Below are 16789 nucleotides of genomic sequence, written 5' to 3'. Positions count from 1 at the left end.
CACATACTACACCAACTAGAAGAAGACAGCACTTCAACAAGCCTCTTCCTAGATTTTAGTAAAGCTTTCAACTGCCTAAACCACAAACTTCTTCTACTCAAGCTGGAAACACTTGGTGCGAGAGGTATGAAGTTTGTTACCTTGCTGTTTAAGATTTTTGAGTTTTCAGCTTTCTTTTATTCTTCAAATTTGAGATTTTTTAAATTAGAAAATAACACAAAAAATGCCCTTACTACAAATTATCTTAAAAAGTAGCTCAACAATAAGAATGGAAAAAATTTGGTGCTGTTCTGTTCAGTAGTTAGGGTGATATGGTACTTAACTTTAAAGTCCTTTTTTAAAACCCCACCCTGTAAATACGGTTAAAGATAATTAACGCTTTTTTGCACCAAAATGATCGGGGTGATTAAACCTTTAAATTGATGTATCACAAAACCCATGTTTACATTTGAAAATTTCTCAAAAAGCACCCCTACCCCCAAAATTGCCCTTTTGGGACATTTTCCAAAATTTAAAATAATTTCATTGGATTTTGCATGTCCAAATTTTGGGGAAATGAGAACGAACACGTGTTAAAAGCCTTACCTATGGACACAACAGATATGGACAGTTTTTAAATGAACACCATGTATATGTCAAACGCTTGCTATGAATCACACTGTAACGTATATATTCATCCTTTGCTTGTAAAATTTCAATCATAAAACATATTCATTTAGTAATAAATTACGATTTTATACTTTTCTATAATATTAAAACGAAACAGTGTTTTTTTATTTCACGATTCTGAATCAACCACTCGACGGATTTTCATGATTTTTGTGTTGAAAGAAAGATAATTTTGAGAACTAGGGTATGTCGAAGCCATAATTTTAGTTTAGGGTCCCAGTTTTTTAGAAAATAAGTTTTAATTTTTAAAAAGTCTAGCAGCCGACGCTAAGATTCCAAACTAGCTTTTGGCATAAAATAATTTTCTTAACATAACAGCTGTAAACATTCAGCTTTTGTGTCACAAATTCAGCATTTGGATAAATTGTAAAGACATACTTAGGGTTGACTTATTTATACTATGTGTAATGCTAATCATTGATACGTTCAATTCTTCTGTAAGAGGATGACAGATTAATGAAATATACATAGTAAAATACTAGGATGTTAAAATTAATTTTTAAAGCAGTCTTTGTAATCTTCGATTTGTTTTAGAGCAATATAATTTGTTTTAACTAACAGCTGGTTTCATATAAACTATGGAACTATGAGGTTATTTTATTTACTCTTATTTTGTCATTGATTATAGGAAATAATTAAGATTAGTAGAGATAATTAGACCACAGTTTAAACCCCAGTTTTAACCAAAATTAATTAAACCACAGTACAAATCGAGGCTCTGTACACGAGTCTTAATAAAAAAGGATAAATGCAAATTATTTTTCTGCTCCAATTTTCAAGGAAAGAATATAAAAATAACAATGTTTACATGTTTGAATTCTTCGTGGTAGCTTTTTGTTTACAATTAATGTTTGTCCGCTTTAACTTTGTTTGGATTAGGCCCGGAAATATTGATGTCATAAAAAAGAAGAATCAGGAATCACGATTTTAAATTACCACCACAACCTCAGCCGGGTTTTATACAAAGATAAACAGATGGATGGACATAGATTGAACACAACGTCAACATTGACCAAGGATACTGCAATTAGACAAACCATCCTTTTATGAAATCGTGTTCAGTTGTGGTTACGTTTGGGGGTGCCTATCAGCGCCCCCAAACGTGAAAATATCACTTTTATTTCAACTATGAATATATTGTAGTTTAAATTAACTGATATGGGAAATTACGATGTACATTTATTCAATGAGGGTGGGTAATTATCAAGGATAGAACTGATAACGGTATGGATAGTAAACATTGACAATTACGTCATTAGCTTTACTAGCGTGTTTACTTTTTATATTCCTACTACATGAGACCAGTTCTTTTTTTTTCAAATGAATGTTCTTTGAACCAAACAGCTGTTACAAAACAAACTGTTATTGTTTTTACTTTTCTTATTTGTTTACACTTATTTATTTAGCAATTAATGCAGTGAAATTGATATAAAGGATAGGTGTGACGATTAGTTTTGACGTTAGGACACCAAAGTTAAATTATGTGTACTGTGAATTTTATTGGATATTATCGTTTTATTTTAGGTCGTTTCTATTCAGACCTACTGGAAATTGTGTATAGTAGTTGTATTGTGGTGATAATAATTATGGAAGAGGCAGGTATGCTATGGAAGGTGGTATCGTTGACTAGGTCTATACACTTCTCAATTGACTATTACTCTCTCTACTGTAGGCTACTTATAATCAGTGTGCGTCTGTGCGAATCGGCTGCAAATCTCACTTCAACGCTTTTCACATCGTAAAAATTGCAGAATTGCCGTTTTATTGTAAAGTTATCGGATTTAAAATGCATATCGTATAGGCCTATGATGGAATAAAAACATATTTGGTCACACAACATTTGTTTACAAGATGATTTTTCACATTAAAACTGCAAGAAACTTTTTTTTATATGTGTAAACTAGCTGATCTGAACTGTACACGGTTTTTAACTGACTACTGAATTACCGTACGTAGGACGGGCTAACATCTCGTACATTATTAATTATATTGTAAATATAGCTCACAAACATGGGTGAAGAAAATCAAAACAATACCTATAGGTAGTAAACAAAAACATCAAAATGTAGTCTACTTATTGTTACAAAAGTAAAAATCAGATTTTGGTTAGATTACTTTACTTATTTAGTTATTTACAGGTTGGTCCATTTTAATATAGTATTCTTTGAATCATTTATCAGGATGCAGTTGTGTGGTGTAAGTGATCATCACAGTTACCTTCAAAATTTGTATCACTTGGTTTGAAGGACATACTTCATAAATCACGCACACAAACGTACTTCGTTCACAACACCTCATACTGCAGTAAACAAACAGCTTTAGTAACAACAACTAAGTATTGCATCAGCCAACTTGCACGAAATAAGCTTATGGCTGATGCTAAGACAGGGTTGCTACCTCGCGGATTGAAATTGACTTAAAAAAAAAACAACAAAATACAAGATACGTTACTACAAATATTACAGAAATATTGTTCTGACCACTATGTTATAATTGCATGTTTCAACGTATATATTCGTTTGACACTCGCTACGGCTAAAATAGCCGAACGGATATACAGTGTGATTGAAAAGTACCGGAACGGTGTAATATATTTTATACTATTATAGATAAAGGAATGAAACTTGGTGAACCAATTATAGCCATTAATGTCTACTCTTTTAAGCTATTATTACCTTTTTATCCCTTAAGGGGGACGGCCCACAAGGAGTCAGACAAAATTCTTAAATAGCAGCATAAGTCGAGTTTGGTATCAAATTAAAGGTCTCCGTTAGTAAAACACAATAACACAAACCTGAACTCAAACGGACAATGGGGTAAAAAATGACAGCTTCTCAAAGGTTCCTTGAATTAACAATGCTTATTATACTGTGAGGCGCCTGCTAGAAGTCAGAAGAAAATCATAAACGATATGCACATCAAATTAAAGATCTCTATTAGTTACTTGACCTATGCTACTATTTGAGAATTTTGTCTTACTCCTCGTGGGCTGACTTCCTTAAGAGGTAAAAAAGTAATAATGACTTGAAAGAGAAGTTATTTATGATTATTATTAATATACCATATTTTATTACTTTATCTGTAATAGTAAACAATACGTTACACTGTTGCGGGACTTTTCATCCACACTGTACACGTCCAACAATTGGTAAGGGTTAAAAGTGAAATGAAATTAAATGATATTTTATTTCCCAACTGAAAAATATATCCAGTTCGTGGTATTTTAAATAATCTATATATATAAAAGGCAAAGCCCTCACTGACTGACTGACTCACTCACTCACTCATCACTATTTCTCCCACTTCCCATTTACCTAGGAGGCTGAAATTTGGTACACTGCTTCTTTAGGCATTAAACAAGAAAACAAAGTTGTTTTTATTCTGATCGGACTCTCGGGCTCCGCCCCAGTGGCTCTGGAGTTTCCCATGTTAACCTTATGAGTACTCATATTAAATGGAATTAATGAATCTTAACAGCTGTTTCAATTAAACAAGTTGGTTCTGTTCTATGATGTTCAATAGCATTAAAGTTACAAGGATTACCAACAGGGTGCAGCACTATTATTTCTTTTACATTTATGACAACAGCTAATTTGCAACCAAAAGGTGAGTGAGCGTAGCGAACGAACTTCAACCTGGAGGCGAGTTAGTGTAGCGAACGAGCCAACCTGAATGCAAGTGAGCGCAGCGAACGAGCTCCAAACTAAAAGTGAGTGAGCGTAGCGAACGAACTTCAACCAGGATGTGATTGAGCCATGCGAACGAGCTCACTTATGAAGTTAAACGGGGCAAAGCCCGTGGGTACAGCTAGTATATATATAAGGCAAAGCCCTCACTGACACACTCACTCACTCACTCATCACTAATTCTCTTACTTCCCATTTACCTAGGAGGCTGAAATTTGGTACACTGATTCTTTAGGCATTAAATAGGAAAACTAAGTTATTTTTATTCTGACCGTACTCTCGGGCTCCACCCCAGTGGCTCTGGAGTTTCCCATGTTAACCTTACGAGTACTCGTATTTAAATGGAATTAATGAATCTTAACAGCTGTTTTAATATAAAAAGTTGGTTCTGTTCTATGATGTTCAATAGCATTAAAGTTACAAGGATTACCAACAGGGTGCAGCACGATTATTTTTTTTTAATTTATGAAAACAGCTAATTTGCAACCAAAAGCTGAGTGAGAGTAGCGAACGAACTTCAACCTGGAAGCGAGTTAGCGTAGCGAACGAGCTCCAACCTAAAGGTGAGTGAGCGTAGCGAACGAACTTCAACTAGTACGTGATTGAGCCATGCGAACGAGCTCACTTATGAAGTTTAACGGGGCAAAGCCCGCGGGTACAGCTAGTAAATTACATAATCCTTACACTTAAAAAATAAATTACAAACAGTATATCTATATCTATAAAAGATGAAGTATGTATGTATGTAGCCTACATTATGGAATCCGAAATCGCTCACAGATTGTAATGAAACTTTCAGGCATTATTAAGCATTATTCAAGAATGGTTTGTGTGAAGTTTGGAGCAGATCCGTCAAAAGGGCTCCGCCCCAGAGGGTTTTAAGGGGTTCAATGTCAGACTTTTGTAACTACAATGTTTACAAATAAATCTATATATCTAATTCCGTAAGCCCAAAATTTTACAATGAAATTTTGAGCGAGCGGGAGGCAGTAGAAAGCTGGGAGAGGTCACATTTTAAAGGTCTAGGCATGAAATTTTGGGGGAAATTATTCATTTTTCTTAAATGTGCATCAAAAGGTGGTTATGGAATAAAATAATTTTCATTTAAATAGCATGGGAATCTAGGTCATGTCTGCTTTGTTTACTTTAAAACACGTAATTTTACTATATTTAAAGCATAAGGTAATATGTAATATCATTGACTGTCAAAGGTAATATGAACTACTGTAATATAAGCACTATTTATAAACTTGAACTAAACTTTTTCCCGATGGCCAAGTTGATGGGTCATAACAGTTGCTATAGCTCCCAATTAGTCATTCCATTAGTTTGAATCGGTAAAAAGATTGTGTATTCGACAGAAATCAGTAATTTATACCAGCACAATCTGTCGGTGGTTCACATCAACTAAGACAATTTTGGTTTAAAAACTGGCTACAAATTTAATTCATGGAGATGGAATGTCTAATCTACAGATAATAATATGCCGTTTAATTTTACAAGGATTCAATTCCCATTGCTTTAGCTTTCGCTATTACCATAAATAATGCGCAAGGCCAAACCATCACAAAAGTTGGCATTTATTTGAAAAAAAACCTGTGTTAGCCCATGGTCAAGTTTATGTTGCTTTTAGAAGAGCCAGATGATGTTAAAATAGTACTACGTAGAACCAAATAAAGACCAAGGAATCGACAACAAAAATTTTCAAAGAAATTTCGTTATAGAATTAGTATTTTAAAATTTTTGGAGGACGACATTATCTCTTATGTGTTTTATCTAAGTGAATGTGTCTATATTCAAAGTAATTTATACATCTATATATTAATACGCAAGCAGTTTTCTTTTCACCACAGTCATAACTCGATAACGGCTTGACGGATTTTAACGTTTGAGGTGTCAAATTAAAGGTATTTTCACGTAGATGAATATTCAGAACTTCAGAATATTAAGAAAGGGCATCACTTAAGTACAGTTAAGGGATAAAGTTAGGGAACGGCGGCGCTATCTGTTGACATTAAACCAAACCATCAAACTCAATTCCCTTTGTTTACAACTAAACATATGGATGTAGTTTGAAATAGTTTTTAAGTTTAACCACAGACTGCAGGACTTATTTCTTCCAGAGCAAAGCTGGAATTTTGTATTTTTATTTAAACATATGTTAACTAAGTCTGGTTCATAAATAAAGAGTTACAGTAGAACCTCCCTAATCTGACCTCTGATGGTCAGACTCCTCGCTTGGTCCGACCGTGCCGCCAACACAATAGGCTTCCGCTAACATAACCTCATTGTCCAAGAAAAATATCCAGAAAACTTTATAAATTGTGTTTTTTTTGTATAATGTGCTAATGTGTTGAAGTTTGTTGTATATTTACTTTTTTAATACTTTTACCTAACCCGCAATGTTAAACTTCTCTATCCCAAGCGTGATGTATATAACTTCGTTACTTCTCGAGTGATGTAAAGTTGAAAAAAACTCACTCGGTGATGTAATGAAACCCATTTAAATAACATTGAGTTCTTAACTTAAAAAATATACCTCTATGGAGCCAACGACGTTCAACGCTAGAAATCAGCTGTGTGCTTGAATTTTATTGTTATGTTTTGAAGAATTTTCCTAACCTAGCTTTTGTTTGTAAATGAACGTTACTGTTAGAAGATGAGTGAAATGGATAATGAAAAATATTGTTCGTAACCTCCTGTATATTGTCGGGTGAGGTAAAATCTTGTACGTTACACGTTACGCAAGAGCGTGTTTACATCACTTCGGTAAATTATGCAACTCGCTTCCGCTCGTTGCACAACATTCACCTGCGTGATGTAAAAACGCTCTTATTACACTTGTAAGGTAAATAGCTATAATACTTTTCAATGAAATGGCGACAATACAAAGTAGGTATTTTAAGCCAAGTATGAATGGAGATGAGTGGCAGTGGCGCGATCTTGTAGTAACCATGTCTGCCCATTATTAATATTAAGTAGGCTCCCACATTGTTGTTTTTGGAAAATCACAGTTCATTTGACAAAAATAAAATGGAAGCAAAATGCCGATCAAAGCTTCTAGGTCAAGCTATCCGTTTACACTGACAATCGTCTGCTCCTTAGGCTTACACATGACACATCTGTCTGCTGTGCGCTTGCTATGTCACAACATTTTGTTATTGGGTATTTGGTAATCATGACAACTTTAGTAGCCTGTGATTGGGTGTTTAGTAACCATGGCAACTTGTTGAATGGTAGGATGAAGAGAAACTTGAGAAAGAATAGAAGAACAAAGAGAAAGAATAAGTGATGTTTTTATGTCATTGTTATCTTTATCGGTGTATTTTACAACTGTTTTATGTTGTTATAAGTAGGCTACTATTATTTTATACTTTTTTTATGCGTTACCTAATGTTTTTATCAACATTCTTCTGTCCTGAAACAGCGTAGCAGTAGCCTATGACTAGCAGTAGCTTACTAGACTTTCTGTTGTTCTGTTCTTTATTTTGCTGTACAATGTTTGGCAATTTGTTTGTTTGAGTAAAAGTTTGAAAAAGCTTTGATTTTAAACGTTACAGTTTTTATTACTGAACCAAGGGTAGTGACATAACTTAATTATCATGATTGCTCAATAGCCTACTAATTGTATTTTTATGATGTAATATGCAAATTATTACATTAACGTCCATTTAGTTTATGAGTTGGAAATAACTGTTTTATGCCATGTTGGATTAACCATGGTTATCAGTTATCCGTGGTCCTTTCAAAATACAGTTTTACTACGTTCTTATGTCAATAGACGCGTTCCTCTGATAATCCGCCCTTTTTGCTGTTCCGACCATGCTCCCGGTCCCGTAGGTGACGGATTAGCGAGGTTCTACTGTATACCTAGCAAGACCTGACAACAAATTGTTTGTAATAGTTGAATTTATTTACATTACATCGTATTTTACTAAATTATCTTGTAGTTTTAGTTACAGTATGGTATGATTCAGTGAATTTTTGAAAGTTATTATTCACAGTGCAGTTACTCCTTACATTACCATATTATCATGTAATTTACAATGTGTATCAAAATTCCTTTGTAGTGTTTTCTGTTGATTGGTTAACTTTGGTATTTTATCTAAATTTAAAATTAAATGCCACCAGTAAGACGAAGAAGAACTGTGAGTGGGTGGAGGGAACGCAAACGTGACTGCTTGCATCAACCTCCCAATTTGAAGGATACAGAGTGGCAGTAGGCCTACTGCCGTGGTGATACATTCAATCTCCGACAAATGAACGTTACATTTTTACATTATGGTGGCTTACGTTTTAAGCAAGAAAAGGCTGGCCGAGAAAGTTCAATTTTTACTCTTTGTTGCCATTAACACGTTCGCTGCTGACCGCTAGATGCCAGGACAGCGCCAGGAGCTGAACTAACGCTTGGCGCTGCGTAAACATTGCTTCCGATACACTGAATTACAGTAAAAACAACAGTAGCTATACTGGATGCCAATGTTCTGCAATAAAACTGGCTTTGGACACAGTACTAAGTGATTCTGATAGATAGCAGCACTACCCAGGTTACAGTCGGTAAAGTAGTGTCGCTATCTAGCAGGAAAGAGGTGGGAAAAAGCCCTGATTTTGGGAAACAATATTTTTTATTGTCAGAAAAGTACGTCCCCAAGAAATAATAGGACGCTCGTGACGAGCTGTCTGATCCATGGTAACGTTAAACAACAATGAACGGCAATGTTCCGGAACGTTCCTAGCTCCTGGCGCCGTGGCCCGTTTGACGTTCCGGAACGTCCGTAGCAGCGAACGTGTTAATGAAAGGTTTGTTTACCTCATTTGCGGATTTCACCACACTTTCAGAAACTTATTGGAAACTCCCAATCTGAAAACAGGGATGTGAGGCCTGGATACAAAAATTATCTGGATAAAATTTGTCAATTCAATTCCACCTTTGCCATGGTCAGCTCTGAAGCTCATTTTGACGAGAGGGTCACACAGGGGATCTACAATTTCAAGATCCATGACAAGTTTTATAACCGAGTAGGTAATCTAACTCCTCAAGAAGGTCATGATCCTGAATACACACACATCTATAAGTACGATGTTGGCACTGGAACCCAACAGCGCATGTAAAACAATCCAAACAAAAAATGCAATTTAAAAAATGCGGTAAATAGGGTCACAATGCCAACCCATTTGCCCAATCTTTTAAAACGGTGGCAGACATTAGGGACGAGAGCTCCGAGGAGTCAAGCATTAGTAAGAGACAAAAGAAGTGACTTCCCTCGCTACAATGATGCTACCTGTATAGATGTGGCAGCTATTTTAAAGCTGAAAACAGAGCACCACCTGGCCAAATCAATAAAATTTTTTTTTTTTTTTTAAGCTAATAGTGTTAAACGTGAATCCGTTCTAGATACGTCGTTAAATCCACTCTTATTTTCCCAACCGGAGACTTTGGTTGGGACACCTAATTTAAACATGCCTAAAACAGAACATATCGCAGGAATAATTTAACAATGCTATAGTATGTGTCGTACTGGTTGACGTCAAGAGAGGGATTTAGCTTGCTACATATTAGGTCTGAAAAGCTCACTTTACAGTGTGTGGTTGACATCTACGTTCTCATAGGGTGCACCCGCCTACCGTACATAAGAGATAACCAAAGCAGTATGAGAACGGATCTATATTTAAATATTGTACCGTTGATTTTTTGGTTTTTCTTTTCCGAGACGGGTTAGCTCTTCTACCCGACCGATTTTCATAATTTTGGCCTTAAACTAAAGGTATGGACATTGCGCAGATTTACCATCAAGCATCGGCATTTATTTTGACGTATATTTCGAGTTATGCACAAACTGCCTCCCTTTACATTTCTTATGGGAGTTAAAATTTGGTTTTTCCGAGTTCAATGTTTCGCAAGCGGGCGATGGTTTACAGGAGGGCTCTTCTACCTGCCCGATTTTCATAATTTTGGTCTTAAAATAAAGCTATGGAAGCACATATTTGTCATCAAGCATCATCATTAATTTATATAATCAATCGACAAAAGAATTTGTTTTCTCTTCAATTAAAGATGTATTCCAGCAGTTCTAATTACATTATATATTTTGGTCTAAACACCTTAAGTGAAATACCAGCTTTCATTTGAGCTATTGATTATTAAGATCGGACTACCTAAAGCACACTGCTGAATCACGAATCAACAATAAATACAATAGTTTTAGTACCTATCTGCAATCAATGATACGTAACTCTATTTTTTTTTAAGTTATTTTATATGTCTTGGTCTTAAAATACTTCAAAGGCTTTCACTTGAGATATTGATAGTTTTAATCAGTTAAGTTCAAGATACTGTATCGCTCAATCAAAAAATATAAATTTGATTATATCTTGGATTTGGAATTTAGTTTTAGATACATTTACTTAATTCTAATTACGTTATTCTATTTGTTTTGACCTAAGAACCCTCATTGAAATACCAGCTTCCATTTCATTAAAGCACGCAGCAAAACCACGACCAACACAAATTATTCAAAAAATGGAGTTATTTATCATCGATTTATAGCCAAACGATCTTGCTTGCAACCTCAACAGTACTTTCATCATTATTTGCAAATATTCACAAATTAGGCTATCCAATGACCTATTAATTAATAAAATCGGTTCAGTAGAACTGTAGATTTAATTGTACAAAGTTTAACAACAACATCTTTAATTCAGTATTTTCTCACTACTATAAACCTGGAGGTTGCTTAACGTTTTTGCAAATAACTTTGAAACGGCGAGGAAATCGACCAAAGTGGAAGGTGATATTCTGAAAGAGAATAAAATTTCCTACAAATTACTGTTATGAATTTCTCGAATGTACTCAATAAAGGTAGCCTAAAGTTGGCTACAAATATAAAATTGAAAATATAAACCTAGAATAAAAAGAGTTTTAAATGTATTATTTTTATTTTTATTTATTTTCCTTAAATAACTAATAAAATCAAACTTTCATAATTATTTGCAAATCTACACAAATTAGGCTTTCCAACGACCCATTAAGTAACCAAATCGGTCCGGTAGAAGTCTAGATTTAGTTGTACAAAGTTTAACAAAAATATATCTAATTCATTATTTTCTCACCACTATAAATTTGGAGATCACTTAGATTATTGCCAATATCTTTTAAATGGAGGGGAAATCGACCAAAGTGAATGTAATATTCTGAAAGAGAATAAAATTTACTACAAATAACTACTATGCAATTCTTGAAAATACTTAATAAAGGCAGCCAAAAGCTGGCTACAAATAGAATCTTGAAAACAGAAACTTGAAAAACCCAGTTTTTAATGTATTTTTTATTTTTTATTTTTCACCACAAATATTTAATAAAATCACGATTTTATAATTATTTGCAAATCTACATGGGTTAGGCTTTCTAATGACCCATTAGTTAACAAAATCGGTCCAGTAGAAGTCTAGATTTAGTTGTACAAAGTTTAACAAAATATCCCAAACTCAATATTTTCTCATTACTATAAATTCAGAGGTTGCTTAGCTTTTTTGCAAAACTATATATATAATACGTGAAGCCGTATTTTGTTAACGCAACTCCTCCCTTATTTGTGGACCAATTTCAACGTTCAAGGTGTCAAAAGATTCTTCTCAATATGTAGTTTTGCAATAAGGTTTTAGAACTTTAAAATGCTTACTCTTAAGGGCGCGAGACCCTCTCAAAGGTTGGCTTTTCCCCATAAGAAATACACAGAACAAATTTAAAAACAAAAAAACAGCTGTTTATAAAAAGAAACTCATTAGCTTTTTGGGAGTAAATATTGATGTTTTAATATTCAGTAGGTTAAGACCAAGTTAAACAGTTAATCAGTTTTGTTGGAAGAACGGAAAATGCCTGAAGTTCACAGAATAAATATTGAAAACGGGAGGAGGAGACAATAAGGTATCTTATGCGTATAAGGAGAATAGAGAAAGAGAGGCCTGGTCTAACAGATACACATCCATATACACATTCACTTGGTGAGATGTCAGTGAGATGAATAATATTTGCCAGTTCTGCTATGCAACTTACTTTGGAAGTGAAAAAATATACGAAGCACATAGTGTTGTCACGATGGTAAAATAAACTTGCCTAATGTCAGATCAAATGAATGCACGCAAGAAATGTTTACTTCTGACACTGACAGATCTCAAAAAATTTAGTACAAACAAGAATAATGGCCTTGACAATGATAAGTTCAATTAGTAAGATTATACCAAATCTTGGCGGACCTTATGTTTTTATTGTAAACTTTTGTATTACTCGCTCTAGTTTATTGAGGAAAAACACAAATGGATTGTTTACTTCTAGGTTATGTTGCCAGTTCCTCGGAAAAACTTATACAAAGTTTTTTTGACTGAATTTTAGTGGCAATATTAGACATAAGTGAAGGTATTAGTGTTTATGTATTCAACGATCGAGTAGTTACAGTCAAGTTTATTTTTATGATTCAGGAGAGGCAAATAATATACGCTGTTCAAAAAGAGATAATGAAAATTGCTATCCAAATCTTATAGCTACCAGAGTTATCCAACCTTAAACCTATTTTGACAAATGAATCCATACTTTCAAAACTTTAGGACAGGTAGCCTATTAAGAGAAACCCCAATGAACAACGTGAGAACGTTCTGATGCGGGTCATATACTGTGACTAACACACAACACGTTAAAATACGTTAACAAACTATCAATGGTGTTGCTGCTTTAGCCTATTCAAAGCAGTTTATGGCTTTCCAGTTGATAACCCAGAGTTTTTGGGTAAAAAATGGAGCACATTAAATGGTTGATATCATTCCAATTTTCAGGATTCTCTACGGAGAAAATTTGGTTGATTAGGGGGATGTCTAGGCAACAGTTTTCTTAAATTCTCAATGCTGGAAAAACTTTGTTGCAACATGTTAGCTCGAATTGAAGCAGATCGTTTAGCATTCATTAGAAGTTATCAGTTAAAACTGAGAGCAGAAATAATGTAGGTGAACCTTGACGACACAAATAGAGATATTTAAAATTAGTTTTCTAACAAGTGTGTTCTAAGAGGTGTTTAAACAACTCTAAGATGTAACTAGAATTACTAGAATTTAAGCATAACGTTTTCCTCGGCGTTATGTTTCATACTATGCGGCTCATTGAGCCGCACGGGTTCTCTAGTAACTTTTAAATGGTGAGGAAATCAACCAAAGTGGAAGGTGATATTCTGAAAGATAATAAAATTTCCTACAAATTGATACCATGCACTTCTTGGAAATATAAAAAAATGGCAGCTAAAAGTCGCGCCCAAATAAAAAGTGTGAAAAACACCGTTTTCAATGTATTTCTTATGGAAAACACGTTTTCTTTAATTTATCACTATAAATCATAACAAAAACAAACTTTCATAATTATTTGCAAATCTACACGACTTAAGCTTTCCAACGACCCATTAATTAATAAAATCAGTCCAGTAGAACTCTAGATTTAGTTGTACAAAGATTTTTAAAACTGAATTATATATAGAATAGATGACAATATTGAAGATGACTTTGATATTGACTTTGAGTTTATAACTCAAGCAATATGAAACATTCATTGTAGGCCTAGGTGTATGAATTCTTATGAAAAAAAAAACTCTGTGAACATTTTAGGCCTACTACCTAAACCGGTGATTGTTGTCTCAATTAAATTTAATAAAATATGTTAAAAATCATGTCTTTTTGAAATAGCCTATCTTATTTTCCTTATTGGCTAACCTAATCTATGTAACCTTAATCAATACAATGCAGTTATCTTATTGTATAAAGATTAAATAAAGTTATCATAAGTTATATGTGTTATTAAATTAATTTTTAACGGGTATCAGTATCGAGTGCGTAATCGAGAATCGAAACCAAAGTTGTAGAATCGGAATCGGTATCGGAATCGACCAATTCAGGAATCGGCCCATCACTAGTACTAAGATAAATTTCAAAAACAACTGCCGAACTGTCAAAACTCCTGATTTTACAAAAAGTTTGTCAGTTGAAAATCTAAAATGTTTTTTAAATGCAACTTTTAGAATTGTTCTCTGCATTACAAAAAGAGGCTGCAAGATAGTTTTGTAAGGACCACCAAAAGCAATAATTCCAAATGATAACAATGATTGAACGTATACATAGTAAGCGATTTTAATTTCTGGCTCTTTGAGAACATCACTAAGTTGTCTAAATGAATAAATATATTTACGTAGTTTATTTTTCAGATATTCAAAATGTTCCGACCATTACATCTTTGAATCGAAAACAATACCAAGGTATTTATATGAATCAACTTTTTCAATTTTGCTACAAAAACACAAGTTGTTGAAATAACTTCCTAAGTACCATGATCAAGGACAGCTTAGCCCAGTTTCCAACTATTGAAACTGTATTTTCTTACCTGAAATTGAACCAGCAGCCTTCTGTCTACAAGGTGAGTACAGAATTGGAGGTCTGTGGGTCTTGGATGAGTTCAGGCTAAAAAAATGTTCATGCCAGGCTTGGGGGTCCCCAAGGTAAGTGAGCTTTTAATTTTGCAATCTCAAAAGTATTTCCAAAGATACACAATTGAAAATTGACGATTTTGCAGCAATCTCTGGTGATGTTCACGGTTTTGCTGCGTGGATGGCCTTGCGACCAAGGAAGATATTTACGATACACCAAGACTGTGGAAGATGTTCTTGATTTTGCCGTGACCATGGAAGATTTTCATGATTTGACCGTGTCTTTGGAAGAAATTCACATATACACTTGTGTAGCCCAGTTACCTGATGTGTCAACAGTATGGTGATCTGTAGCAGCCACTGTCTGGTTTGTGAAGTAGACACCATTCTCTGTCCACTTCTCACCTTCACCAGCCCTAGAGGATGGTTGTGTGCCAGCTCTATCACTAGTTCCATTCTTGACTCCTCAAGAGTGTACACTGCAGCTACCTCCTTGGTTGTGGGGTGAACATGTATCTATAGAACAAGTAAGTGCTATTTACTAGTTGTTTTATTACTTTCATTGACCATACAACGTTGGTCTGAGATAAATAGATTCAGCTGTTTTTAGCGAATTTCCCATATAGGGAATAAGCTATTACTGTAGTACTCATGGTAAGACCTGGACCCGGGTCCGATTTTTTTCATTTGGAGGTCCCTAGAGGCCAAAAACACCATCCGTTCAAATTTATATATATATTTATATATATATGTGTCCGTTAGCGCGATAACTCGAGCAAAAATGATCCGATTTTGATGAAATTTGGTACAAATGTGTAAACCTACGTTTATTCGAACGAGTTGGCGAACCAGCATGATCGGATAATGGGAACGGGGGTTTATGGGGGCTTTTATGGGGTAAAAATGGGTTTTTCTCATTTTTGACCCAAAAAACGTAAAATTTTGCAATTTCTTTCCAAACAATTTTGTAGAGCTTAAAAAAACAAATAATTTAGTATATTGAAGCGTTATAATGCGCCTAATGGTTACGGAGAAAATTCCAAATATTGTAAATTTAAAATTCTCATGTTATTCTTATGGAGAATAAGTAAACTGTTGTAGTTTGCTTATTTATTAACATATTTTGCCCAAATTTGGAAAATGTTTTTATTTCTTACTAACTATTAGCATTTTACATAAAAAAATACTTTTACCCTCCCTGTTGCAGCAAACCTAAGTATGTGTTAAACTGATTCTATTTAAATAGGGAATAAATGTGATATTTTTAAGGAGACAATTTAGTGTAAATCCAATCAGGCAAATGGAAATTCGCTTAGTCTGCAGTTTTGCTGCGGCGGGGGTATTTTTTCTTTGTTGAAACTTGACAGTGCACTACTTTTTAAGAGGTTTATTTTGTTTATCATACTGCGCTGAATAAAAAGAAATAAAAAAATGGTGATGTATTTTATGATAATATTTTATGAGAAGAACTTGTTTTGCCCAAGTTTAGCTGATAAAGACGTGGATGCCAGGGCATATTTTATCACATGATGACACCCTTTTAAACTTGAATTTAAGCACTACCATAAACAGTTTCGTCATCTGTATGCAGCAAACACGGTTCAGGTAAGCAGGGAAAGATTCAGTCCCTGAAATAAAGTTAATCTGAACAAATATTATAATTTTGGTAATTCTGAGCAATTACTTGGTCAACCCCAATGTTTTTCATATTTTACTACAGTCATCAGGAGGTTCTCAGAAAGCAAGAAACATATAATTCAAGCCCCGCAAGGTTAAGTTAGGTTAGGTTAGGTTAAGTTAGGTTATTAATTAACCTAATCTAACCTAACCTAACCTAACGTAACGTAACGGTACTGTTACAATTGGCCTTAGAGATGTATTTGAGACTAAAAAAAAAATAAAAAGTTAGGTTAGGTTAGGTTAAGTTAGGTTATTAATTACTTAAGGATTGTCGGAGGAACCACTAGCCATAGCCATGAC

At 34.3% G+C, this 16789-nt stretch overlaps 1 protein-coding gene across 1 annotated transcript in view; it reads right to left on the bottom strand.

Moving 5' to 3' along the window:
• Positions 1-16789, bottom strand: part of LOC128994481 (E3 ubiquitin-protein ligase listerin) — a 243802-nt gene that overhangs the window by 11859 nt on the left and 215154 nt on the right. The window contains exon 27 of the mRNA XM_054419068.1: positions 15134-15325. Within this exon, the coding sequence (XP_054275043.1) occupies positions 15134-15325 (192 nt within the window). The remainder of the gene's footprint in view (positions 1-15133; positions 15326-16789) is intronic.

Source organism: Macrosteles quadrilineatus, unplaced genomic scaffold (genome assembly GCF_028750875.1).
Source record: "Macrosteles quadrilineatus isolate MER2022 unplaced genomic scaffold, UCM_ALF_1.0 Scaffold_1__1_contigs__length_201487025, whole genome shotgun sequence".
NCBI lineage: Eukaryota > Metazoa > Arthropoda > Insecta > Hemiptera > Cicadellidae > Macrosteles > Macrosteles quadrilineatus.
Note: the sequence above shows the minus strand (reverse complement) of the source record. Positions and strands in the feature narration are given on the sequence as shown.